General features: G+C 60.1%; 1 protein-coding gene across 7 annotated transcripts in view; it reads right to left on the reverse strand.

The window, feature by feature from the left end:
• The window catches only part of RALGDS (ral guanine nucleotide dissociation stimulator), a 75,495-nt gene that overhangs the window by 41,321 nt on the left and 21,609 nt on the right, over window positions 1-12,565 (reverse strand). For 2 of the 7 annotated variants that reach the window (XM_064523789.1, XM_064523786.1), the window contains exon 1: window positions 6,667-6,918. The exons of 2 other annotated variants lie outside the window; for them this stretch is intronic. In XM_064523789.1, coding sequence (XP_064379859.1) covers window positions 6,667-6,849 — 183 coding nt within the window. In that variant the 5' untranslated portion in view covers window positions 6,850-6,918. Of the gene's footprint in view, window positions 1-6,666; window positions 6,919-12,565 lie in introns of those variants that run through there. 3 more of the 7 variants (XM_064523785.1, XM_064523787.1, XM_064523788.1) reach the window with 2 other exon arrangements.

The following is a 12,565-nucleotide window of genomic DNA, read 5'->3' on the forward strand; positions in this document are numbered from 1 at the left end:
TCCCCAGGGTGGCCCCTGCCTCTGCGGGAAGCTGGAGGAGCGAGCGCTCCTGTTTCGTGATGAGGGCAATCCCACCCCCCCGGCATTACCTAAATGGGCGCCAACAAGGCACTAGGTGCTACACAAGCAGGTGACGAGACAGAAGTCAAGCTAACGCCTGGGGCGCCGGCAGTCAGGACGCTCAACGAACCAAGTTGCTCTGATTTCCAGAGCTGAAGCAACTCAGAGCTTAAATTTAATTGGCACCTTTGGGGAGAAAACAACAAAAAAACAAGAAAAACCCCAAGCTGCTGTGAAGTGCCTGAACACGCACTCTGGGAGCCCCAGCAGTGAGGTCTGCACCCCGGCTGGATCTGCAGAGCAACCGTGGCCCAGGTGTCCAGGCAGCGGTGGGTCGGGGACATGGGGATGGCGGGATGCTGGCAGCAGCAGGTCCTGCAACTGGTCCCAGCATCAGCCAGACGGGGATTTCTTGGCAGCCCCTCAGTCGGACCAGCCAAAATCCCAGGGGAGGCAGGGGGAGAGCAGGCAGCTGCCTGCAGAGCCGCTCCACCTTCCCATGCACCCCCACTTAGCACCGACTTCGGGGGTCGCGGTATTTTCTCCCACCCCTTAAGAAACAGATCCCTGATGACAAAGGCGCAAGGATGCCTACAGCAATTCACCCGTCTCCACCAGAGATCGGCACTTCAACGCAGGAGGGTCCCTGCGGGCACTCGCAGACCGTCGTGTCCTCCCGCTGCCGGAGCTCTTCTTACGCGAGCAAACCACCCCGCGGCGGGCGAGCCGGGCCAGCGCGGGCCTGCTCCTGCGCTGACTCACCCGCTCCCGACACCCAAAAACCACCGTCGGGGCCGGCCCGCCACCCGCGTCCCGGCGAGGCCCCGGGCGAGCACGCGCTGCCGTGCCGGGCGGGCTCCCGAAGCGGGCGGAGGTGCGCGTCCGGCTCCAGTAACGCGGCAGAGCCTCCGTCCTCCCGGAGCCCCGGCCGCTCTCCTGCTTTGCTTTATCCCGCTTGGCTAAAGGCGGTTTCCCAAAGTTGGCTCCAACGCTAAGAAGTTCCCCCAAACCAAACGCAACGTTTAACCAACGAACACATCGGCTGCAGACGGGAGCCTGGGCGGCTCTTGGTTTGGCGTCTCCACGGAGACCCGACCACGGCAAAGATCGGGCGGTTTTGCTCCACCACGCACAAAGAGGGTGGTGAGACGGTAGCGAGCGCGCTGAAAGCCAGGTTCCCCCCAGGCCCTCGGCTCAGCTGCTACGCGTTAAAGCGCGGTTAGCAGGAGGAAGAGCGGCTCTAAAAATAATGCCTCAGCATTCCCGGGTAAGTTGCCTCCGATGACTTTCCTATGCAATCTGCTCCGCTTGCAAGTCAAAACAATTTTTTTCTCCCCGTCAGCTCGGAGAGGGCAGCCGGGCGTCTGGCGGCTCTGCTCTCGCCGCCGCCACCAGCGACCGAGGGGCGAGAAAGCCCCCGAGAAGCCACCCGGGCGGAGACCTGCCCCTTCCCAGCCCATTTCTGATAACGCACCTCCCCGAAATACCAATGGAGCTATGAAACGAGTGGGCTGGTTAGTAATAAAAACCTTGCAGCAGCCTTGCACATCTCCCCCTGGCCCCATCCCGTTCCTCCCTAGGGAGAAGGGGACCGAGAGCACCAAAATCTCCATCCAGACCTCAGTCTTGCACCTCCCTTCCCCTCTTTTCTACGACCCTCTTGGGCTGAACCGGCAGAAGCCCGAGGCAGAGCCCTCGGGGAGCGGGGCAGGCTGGGCGACGTGCTGCAGCTCAGGGCTCTCTTTTCCCTAACAGCCTCAGGAGCAAAGTCCAACGTATCGGTATTGCGGAGAGCGGTCTACAGGCCCAGCGAGCCGGGGCTCGGGCAATGCACGGATCCATCCCCAAGGCGAACACGGGGAGGACCTACGTCTCTCACCAGGCTGGGACAGGCACGAGAGATGCTGATAATTTAAGTAGCAGAACAACCGAACTCGTCCCCCGCTGCCAGTCCCACCAGGTCAGAGGGCTGTGGGACAACCCAGCGCAACGCTAACGGGTCTCCGCTGGGCACCACGGCACCTTCCAGCGCTCAGACGCTTCTCACTGCAGAAGGAAGGTCCCACGGACCCCCGCAGCAAACCACACGCACGTTTCGGACAGGCCCCAAACGCCGTCTTTGGGCCTAATCAGGCACTACGCACATTAACAGCGGCGGATAAACAAGTTTAATGGACAAGGGGGACGAGCCCTACCGCTCCTCTCTCCCTTCGCACCTCAAATCCCGATTCCCGGCGCGGGGACCCCGCAGGTGCCGTGCCGCGGGAGCGATGCACGGCCTCGCACGCCGAACGCGGGCGCTGGAATTCCCCCTCCCCGCAGCCCCCCCGGCCGAAATTGCTGGTAAAACTCCCCCCCTCCGCGCAGCGGCTCAGCCAGCATTGTATCTAAATCCCGTTCCTTAGCAACGACATTTTTTCCCCCCTCTTGCTGGGTCCGTGGGAGATGGAGAAATTTTTGAGAACTGAACCAGCCCTGCAAATATATATCTAAATAAAAGGAGCGCGACCGCTTGATAAACAGTCGCTTGGAAGACAACAGCACGCGCGAAAGCACAAACAGGGGATGCCCAGCCTTTAAATGTGGTCGAGAGTGACCTAAATAAGCTCTCTGCTCCTTCGATTACACGGCCCTCAGGGGACGCAGCGACTGGCAATTAGAGAGCCGGAAAGGGTGATGGAGAAGCTGCTGGTGGCAGAGCCCCTTCTGCGTCTGGACCGACCAAGGCGGCCCCGAGAAACAGGCTCTCCTCTGGCTCTCCAGCTCAAATTGCCGGGGGGTTACAGCCAAAACAGCAGCCCTGGGCTCGTGAGACACTATCCCTGCAGGCACAGCAATCCTTTTGCTCTTTTTCTAAGAAATCTGAGCTCATTGCAGCCCCAAACGGCCAGTATTTCTTCCCCTTCACCTCTACGCAACCCAAGGAAGCATGGAAATCCTCCGAGCTACGGGGACACCAAAGGAGGTACTGGAAGCCTGGGCACCACTTGGGACAACGGTGCTGAGCACCTAACGGACCTGAATCTGTCTACACACCGCCCTGCTCCGAGACGGACGATAAGCGCCTAGCTCCCAGGAGAGAGGCAACCCCGACACCGCGTTTAGTTGCCCCCGGCCAGTTATCTCACCGGGGTGGCTGAAGAATAAGGGCCTGAACTGGGGAGCCCTGAGCACCCCGCGTGTCAGCACAGGACCTCCTTCCTCTCCCGTCGCAGGGAGTCCCCCGGGAGAAGAGCCCAAGCGTGTGGGTGGCCGGGGTGGGGTTCTCCCTCTGCCTGTGCATAAACAGAAGATTTCACTTTCCAGGGCTGCCAGTCTGGTGCTAAATCCTCTAAAACCTCTGCGAGATCCCAGCACAGGAAGGTTTCCCACCCCTATGGAAACACAGGACAGCAATCTCTGAGTAATACGATCCTTACACAAACACATCTAGAAACCTCTCTCCGGCTTCTCTCAAACGATATCAAATAATAATAAAACATCCCTCCCACCCCTGTTAGTCCCGTCCTGTAGCAACCACCAACAGTCAGCATCTGGGCCTGCTCGCGGCCTCCCGGCCAGGCTCCAAACCTCCTGGAAGGGTGCCAGAAGGTAGATCCCCACCCCAGAAATACCAACAGATGATGTTCATCTTGTGAATTTGCAAGGGGCGTATCACGTTGTGCCTCGCGGAGGAGAGCATGCTGAGAGAAAAGGATCCTCCTCCCAGCCCACCGTAGGAAGCCAGAAGAAAATGGCTTTTAAGAGATATCTTTGTCCCTCCTTCGCCTCACTCCCAGCTCTAAAGAATAAGCACTGACCTCCAAAGCATCTGGGCTGAGTAATTCAAGCTTTCAAGGATGCGTTTAGCAACTGAAAGTCTCTCAATTGTTCAGAAAACAAATCCAGACAGAATAGCAACAATACTGACTTTTTCAATATGCGTCAACCCTGGCCGCTTGTCTAGAAGCTCAGCAAGTCTCATGACAGTTTCAGCCTGTGTCATCCGCAGTTGTGTTTACAGCCCAGCGAGGACTAGAAAGAGAACCACCAAATCCATTTTGTGGATGCCAGACAGGACAGGAACAATTGACACTTGCCACTGATTTGAGTTGGATTTGAACCAGAAAGGTCAAAGCAAAAGGTTTGCAAAGCAGCTCGGTCGATCGCTTTAGACAGTCGCTTTAGTTTAAACTGCCTACTCATCACTGTTAAAATCATCGTGTGACTATGAAGGGCTCTCGGTGCAAGAACACTTAGCGACACGTGGCTATACGAGAGCTAGAACAGACACCTCGAGCCAAGGCGCTGGAGATGGCCTCACTAACGCTGCCGTTCAGCTGAGGAGCCGAGGACAACAAGACACGTATTTCCCATAACCTGACAAGCAATTTTCCAGGGATTGTCTGATCCTTGTGGGACCAGGCTGTCAACCACGTAAGTTGGCACAGATCCACCAAAACCAGCTCTGTCCCAAAGGACGAGCTCAAGCCAGGAGGCATCGGATCCGGAGCGAGCACCCTGGGGTGCTCAGAGCAAGGCTGGGGACGGAGGTTAGGACAACACTGAGAGGCCACGGGGGTTTCTCATTCAAGGAATCTGCCTTCTCCTCCCGGGGTAAATCCTGCAGAGCAGCTTTACCCCGGGACGACACCCACGCGAGGCTGCTGCCAGGGCAGTCGTCACACAACACCGTCCTTGTTTTTGCCTTGCAGCGGGCCTTTCCCCGGCTGCGCTCTGTAATGACAGCGAGCAAAACGAACACCGATGCGGCCTCATGAGCAACGTGGAGGCCTCCCGCGGGAGCACACCGGAGGTCAGCAGCTCTCGGAGCATCTCAGAGCTGTTCGGTAACGAGTCAGTCACCACAGTCTCCTCTGGGAGACTTGCTCATGCTTGCGAAGGGACGGCAGAGAAAGGAGCTAGCGGTCTGCAGGCTCGGAGATATTCAGCGTAGGGAGGAGGATCCGAGCAATCGGATGCCCAGGGTGTGCGTTAAGCAACACGCTTCTCCGGGCGATCAAAGGCAGGGAGGGTGCTACGGCGCGGAGAAGAAATCTGGGCAAGGAGGTCCGCAGAGGAGGTCCGCAGGGCAGACCCCTCGCTCCACCGGCCCCTCGGGCGAGCAGGGGCTTGCGTGGTGCCAACCGGGGGGGCTGCAAAGCCACTCTCCCCCTGCTCAGCGCTGGTAACCTCGCCTTCGCAGCCCCCGTCTCCCGAGACGCAGCCAAACCCCCCCGAACTTGAGGGCCTCCTCCGGCCAGGGCGCGAAGAGGCTCACGCGTGCCCGGCAGCCCTTCCCTCGGGTCGAGGAGCGCAGCGAGCTGAATCGCCCCGTTTCCCTCTCCCCTCCCCGGTTCTGCTGCTCTCCCTGCCAAAAGCGCGGCCCAGGCAGCCTCCCGGAGCGCCGGGGGACGGAGAGGCCGCGCTTCCTGCCAGACCTAACAAGAACCAGATGCTGTGCTCCAAGCAGCATCAGTACGCCCACCCCCAGGAGAGAGGCGCGGGGCAGACGAGGGGGAAGCAGCTGGATGGCGCTTTCGGGAACCCGCTGCAGAGCCGGCGAGCCCCTGCCATCAGCCGGCGGAGCCAGAGCCGAACCGCCGCCGCCGCGGCCCGACACAAGTCCTTCCCGTCCACGGCGGACCAGGACTTTCCACCGCAGGTTACAGGGCAGATCATTAGCACCGGGAGAGAGAGCCATCACCCAGCTAAGCGCTGGCTCCCCTCCCCAGATAGCTGTGCAGCAACTCTAAGGGTTTTAGTGGCAGTTCCCCCCCCCACGCTCCAGTAGGAAGCAGCCAGCGTGGAGCAGCACATCTGCAGCTGGCTCTAAACCCCAGCAAACGCAGACTGGCCGCCCCGCGCGGCGGTTAACCCCTGCGTGGCGACGCTGGAGCCACCTCCTCCGAACGCCAAGACCTCCCTCCAGGCGAGCGTCTCCCAACGTGATGTTTGCTGAGAATCGGTGACATTCCTGGCACGCAGAGGAGGATAATCTATTGCCAGGAAAAACCCCACAGCTCTGACTCAGAGCACGCTGGGTGCCTGCGTCCCCTTCTCCACTCGCAGCGGCTCGGCCGGAGACCCCAGGAGGCCAGGCCGGCCCCGACCCACCCAGGGCTGGATCCAGAGGAGCACAGGCATTTCGCATCCTCCGGCAGAGTCCGATCGGTGCCCGTAACCTTCCCGGAGGACGCCTATGTGGCTTCTTTGGATGAGCCTTTTGCCTTTACGGGCAGCTCAGATCCAAGCTGACTCCTGCCTCCAGCAGCGAGCCAGAGTCTCAAATAAAACATTAAAAGGCCCCGATTTTAGCAACCTGCCCCTCTCCCTGGATCATCCCGACGGAGAGCGTAGCGGCTCTGGTTTCCCAGCAGAGCCCACTTTGGCAGCCCGCCCGCCAGTTAACGGCGCGGCGACATGCAGCAAAAAGCCCCAGCAGGGGCACGTATTTACTTAACAAATAAAACAAAACAACACCACGTGCGCCAAGCTGCCCACGACCACCCCCTCGCCTGACTCCGGGCGGGTTCAGCCAGGCAGAGCCCCGGAGCCGGGAGCAGAGGCGCCCGCCCGCAGCGGGCTGAGCCCCCCCGCACTCATCGCACCCGCCGCCGCGCTCACCTCCAGCGGGGGCAGGTCGGGGTCCAGCTGCGTGAAGCTGTGCAGCACCACGGGGCTGCGCTCGCCGGCCACCTCCAGCCTGACGCCGCCCCAGAGGCTCCGCGCCCGCCGGCAGCCCTCGAACATCCTCTCGGCGCCCGGCGCGTGGGGCGGCGCGGCGCGGCGGTGGTGGCGGCTCCCCATGGGCAGCGCCGCCGCATCGCCGCCGCCGCCGCCCTCCGCCGCCGGCCCCGCCAGCCCCCGCGGCCGCGCGCCCCGGGAGCGCGCCCGGCGCTGTGCGCGGAGGGGCCGGAGCGCCGGGGCAGCGGCCGCCGAGCAGCCCCGATGTCGCCGCGGGGCCGCGACGGAGCCGGCGAGCGCCGCAAAACCCGGCGCCGGATCATCACCGCCCCCGCCCGCCCGCGGGGGAGCGGCCCGGCCCGGCCCGGCCCCCTCGGCGGGCGGGGAAAGCGCGGGCGCACGTCGGGGGGCTGCGCGAGCCGCCTGCCCGGTGCCCGGCGGGTCCAGCCCCGGCAGCACCGAAGGAAGCGGCCCCGGCGGCAGCACGAACCGGGAACCGGTCCTGGAGGACGAGCTTTATGCAAGCTTTAGACGGGCACAGCGCCTGGCTCCGCGGGTCGCAGAGGGCCCCCAAAAAAGCATCAAATGCACGTGTATCAACATGAAGACTCACGCACGGGGCTGAACAGACGACTCCCACCTAACCACACCAGCTCGGCCCCCCAACCATGCCGTGTGGGGCCCACAGGCCCCAGATGGAGTTCATGGGGTGTCACAGGCCCCCGGGGCTGTGACGAAGGGACGTGCCGGGGTGTGACAGCAGCAGCAGCAGCTCCGAGCCCTTCCCCGACGGGCCGCAGAAGCGGGACACGAGGTCTGGAGCACCTGCGAACGGCCCAGCGGGGACTTGGGGGAAAGAGACACCTGGCCGGGGTGACAGGGGTGGCGGATCCTAATTTAGAGCAGCTCCAAGCCTCCAAGCAGATGCCGAAACCACGCAACGTAACTGTGCTTTCAGAGGCAAAGAGGAACGGGCAAAGCTGTTTGTCATTCATCGCTCCTCCACGCTGAGCGCAGCAGGCTCTCGCCCTCCCCAGCCTCCCTCCTTCCCTCCCTCCCTCCTCACGCGCCGCTGATAAACCGTAGCGAGGGGCCGGGCAGCTGCTGCTGACAGCACCAGAAACCAGCCTCGGCTCTCCACCCAGCTGAAACAACATCAGACCCGCGGGGCCTCGCGGCCCGCTGCCGCTTCCTACGCGCGCGGAGCCGAGGCGGGTGCGTCCGGCTGGGGCAGGGCACCGCCGCTGCGGCCCGGGCGGGAACGGACCGGCAAAGCCGCGAGGAACGCGAGTCTTTAACCCTGAGGATTCGCCGGACCGGGAGGCTGAACGAGGACATGGCGGGTTATGGTCCCCGCTTGTCCAGACGGCAAAGGGACCCAAACCACCCAACACCGCATGACACACGGCAAACCGAGCCCGGCCACGCGCCCGGTGTAGTTCAGCAATGGAGAAACCGGGGCGGCCACGCGATTCCTGGGGGAAACCAGCACTGCCCTCCGGGCCGCGAGGTCTTTGGGGCAGGGGCTGCTTTTTCCTTCTGGGTTCAGCGCTCCGGGCAATGAAATCACGGCCCACAACTGGAATTGCTCAGCACTACCACAGTGCACATAATATATAAAAGCACTAATCATTTTCAGTTGGCAAAACCCCTAAAAAGCCCTCTGGCTTTGTTTGACCTCTGCTGAGAGATGCAGCTCTATTTGATGGGTAATTTTCACCGGTCCCTTGGTTGACCACTACAGACAGTTTCAGGGGAGAAACACTTCTGATAATGGATAATAAATAATATAAAGCAGGAAGCCAACTGCGCGGGTTTAAAAATAGCCAGCCAGTTTCCTTTCTCCTCTCCTGGGACCCTTCTGGGTCCGAACAGCAAAACACTCGAAGCGGGGTCAGGAGCCCGCGTTCAGGATGTTTGCTCAGCGCAGCTAACCCCAAGCACTCAGCGACCATGAGCCTCTTGAAAACCGTGAGATTCAAAACAAATAACTGCTCAGGGCTTCTCATTCGCTTTTAAGCATAGAGCCGAAAGGGAACACGCAGATCACATTTTCAGGTTTTTCCTCTACAACCGTGAAGGTCTAGAAAATATCCCAAAAATGCCATTACTTTATATGCACATGACTCCATGAGCAGCAGCTTTATGAAAGTAATTAATGACTGTGAGACTCATTTAAAAAAGTATCATTTTCAACTTGGCAACTTAGGAAAAGCTTTTCACAACACACGGAGCATTTTGCATTGACGTCAGCTGCAAATGTCCCATTGACTCTACGGGGCACTGAAATAAAGCGCGGCGCAGGAACCAAGTGCTGCGGGAAATCCCTCGCTCTGTTTCTTTCCATCACTTTGCAGTCAAGGCCTGGCTGAATAAACAAACCCACACAGCCAACGCCAGAGCACCTCGAAATCCCAGATCTGTACGCATCCGCCGCGCGCTCCGAGCCCCAGGCTCGGCCGCTTGGTAAATAAGGCGGAATGGCCAATGCAGAGCGGCTTTCGCAGACTCTGAACCAGCTCCCTGATTTAGCTCAGCTGCTTTTGGACCAGCACCAAGGCGTTCAGGCGCTAACTTCTGTGCCTGCGGGTCTGCAGCGCGGTGCCCCTTAATCCGCCTGGCACACACAGTCTCATGCACGCAACCCCCGAACGCCCTCCCACCAGGGATGCTCTGCCGGCCCCGCAGCCACTGCCCTCCTTCGCATCAGTCTCGGCACTCTGCTTCCGAGAGGGGCTTTCCAGCATGCTTCCTCCAGGACGAACCTCGCGGTGACCCACTTCCCCAGCTCTACGCTGCTCGTGCTTCTCCCCATCAGGCCGTCGGCGGCGCGGGCAAGGCCGCCCACCCCAGCACAGCACCGCTCGGAAACGCTCTCACGGCAATTGCCACCTCCGGCAATCGGCTTCGCTCCGGCACTCCCAGCTCCTGGGGGTGACAAGTGAAGGGGGACCCGAGCCACCGGCCTCCGATGGAAACCGGTGTGCTTTAAGTGGGAGTCACAACCTTATCAGGCCTCTGCTCCAGGCTCCGGCCCCAAGGCACGAGGCAGGCTGAGGAAATCACCGCGGCACTCTGCGTCGGCCGCTCGCGTTCGGATGGAGATGATAACGCTTCCTCGCATTGTCGGGGGCCGGGGAAGCCCTCTTCGCTGCTGCTCGTAAGGCGCTGGGGAGGAAAAGCGCTACCGAGCGAAAAGAATTACTAACTACTAGTCAGGCTGCTCATTACTGCTTGCATCGAGCCCTAAATCAAAACTTCTTGGATATTCAGCTTCTGATGTGAAGGACTTTCACCTCCGCTGCCCCTGCCTTTCCACGGCCCAGGCTCAGCTCAGAGACTTGATTATAAAAACGCTAATAATAATAATCAACCAGCATGACCTCCTCTTCTATTCCAGGACCAGAAATAATGCTCACTACGAGGGGAAAGTGATGTCCCTGCTCTGGTTAGCACAATCCGTGTACAGACATTAGATTAGAGCAGTTATTCCCAAAATCTGGGGACCAACACTCACTGCCAGCCCTCAGCCTGGTATTTCGGACCCAGGGCAGCTGGATGGTCCAGCTCTGCCTCCAGGTTTTGGGTGCCTCTCGGGGCCTTTTCTCCGGCCGCGGCAGCACTATGAACCCTTTGTGCCACCAGCGAGCCTGGCTCGACCCGACCCGCTGGCGCTCGGTGCCGTCCCGCCGAGGGGCACCCGCTCCCCAGCTGCGGCACGGCTCCCCTCCGCGGCGGCTCCGGAGGGAGCGCGGCGTTAACGGGGAATGCCGCTGTGCCGCGGGAGAGCGTGCCCAGGCTCAGCCGTGGCCATGCAGCTACGCCACGAGCCTCGAAGGCTGCAGAGCTCACGGGACTGTCTCTGCTCCAGTGCTTCTGCCGTCCGCTTTGCCATGGTACGTGAGCATCTTCCACTAGAGCAGCGAGCACCACCGCCAACCTCTGTTTGCCAAACTTGCTGACCTCTAAAAACGCTGCAGAACAAGGTCAACATGGGGGGGAAGATACCAAGACAGCTCTCGGGAAATACCTGACCGCAGCGTGCTTTATGCGGGCATTTCTGGGGGAAGACGCCTCGTCTCCCTAGCAGCAAACAGCAACACGGCTATTTACAGTGCAGAGCACATTGCTCTGAGGGAACAGAAATTACTCAGAAAACCAAGAGGCAAAAGGCAGCTCCTAGCATTAAAACACGACCAGAAAGCCAAAGGTAACAGGCACGCTCCTGTGAAAAGCACCAAGGGATGCTGCAGTGTTTTGCAGAGTGCAGGGTTGCAGCCAGGGGCACGCGGCAAAGCCACCAAGTGAGATGACTTGCCCCCGGCTCGCCGTGTTGAGAGGACATCGAAAGACCCGGCTAGTTTTACTGTGCTACGTCCCCATACCGAAGGGGAGCCCCGGTTCCAGCCTCTCCCGCATCCCGGGAAGCTCCGCGTGCTCCAGACCGGGGCGGTTTTCGCCTCCATGTGCTGCAGAACTACAATTTTCAGCAGAGAGCACGAGCTGAGCAGGCATCGAGGCTGCCGAAGGCTGAGGCGCTGCAGACGCACCAGAGCTCCCCTGGTAAAGACTACCATTATTTCTTGAGCTGTTCATCTTTAAGGGCAGCTTTTATCTCACTATCACCTTTCTGCCAGAATGTTTCAGTCAGCTCTTTTAACAAGTACCACCTAAGGTGACTGTAACCAAAAGAAAAAAAAAAAACAGGAAAAAACACTCTTCTCCGTTGCCTAGCAATCAGTGTACAGCCATTTAATTCCCCAGGTGCTCAGAGAGTTCCTGCAGTACGTTTCCACTCTCGCATGCAAGGGTCTTCTGCATAACAGCAGGGAAAAGAAAAATTGCCGATAAAAAAAAAAGAGGAGAAAGGTTACGAGGCCACAAAATTTGGCAAGGAAAGAAGGGAACGGGTGCAGCCCCTAAAGACAGCGTATACTGGAGCCCAGATCTGTGCCCTGCCGTGCCTCCTCGGCAGCCGGAGGCTACCGACACGCGTGAAACGAAGCCAACCTGCCTGCGAGCTGCACCGCTTCCCAAAAGCAACTCAACCTATAAGGGAATTTACTGGGCATAACTTATTTCCCTCTCTCCAGCCTTTGGAGCGAGGTACACAGGGGATTCCTTATGCACGTGGCTATTCCTCCCTGCTGCACCTTCACATCACCCTACCGGGGCCTGGCCAGGAGCAAGAGCCGAGGGCAAACCGCTGCTCTATTAAACGTGCAACATCTGCACAGCAACGACCGACTGGCAACTGCCCACAAAACGCTGCTCGGCGTCGCCCGCCGGCGAGAGCAGACCCGGCGCGGCCGGGCCGGGGAGGCTGCACGGAGAGGAGAGCAGCAGCGTGCGGCTTTGGCTCTGCTCACCTTTCAAAAGCACGTTCAAGGGCAGGGAGTACGTTTTTCCAGCAACAGTAACCAGCCAAAACGAGACATTTAGCTGATTTGTGTAAAAGGAGAATCTCAGAAACAAGAGGCTCTGGCTACCGCTCAGGAGAAAAATCCCACCGGAGAACGAAGGCAGGCTGCCGAGCAGGGTGCCTCTCCTCCTCCTCACCTCCTGCCTGATGCCTTTCCGAGCCCCGCTCGTGCCTTTCCTGGCCGATAAAGGCAGGATACGTCTCAAGTTGGAGGAAGGTTCACTCCTGCCATCGGCCCGGGGGTCCTCCAGGCTCCCGGCGGTTCCCCCCAGGCGCGGGCCAGCGTCACCGCGCGGCGCTCGGGCTGCAGCTCCCGCTGCTCTGACCACAGATGGGGACGCAGGTTTGCACCCGAGCGACTACCACGGCCGACGGAAACGCCACTGCCGCACGCTCCGACATGACCCCGAGCCCCAT

This window comes from Dromaius novaehollandiae, chromosome 20, assembly GCF_036370855.1.
Source record: "Dromaius novaehollandiae isolate bDroNov1 chromosome 20, bDroNov1.hap1, whole genome shotgun sequence".
NCBI classification, from domain to species: domain Eukaryota; kingdom Metazoa; phylum Chordata; class Aves; order Casuariiformes; family Dromaiidae; genus Dromaius; species Dromaius novaehollandiae.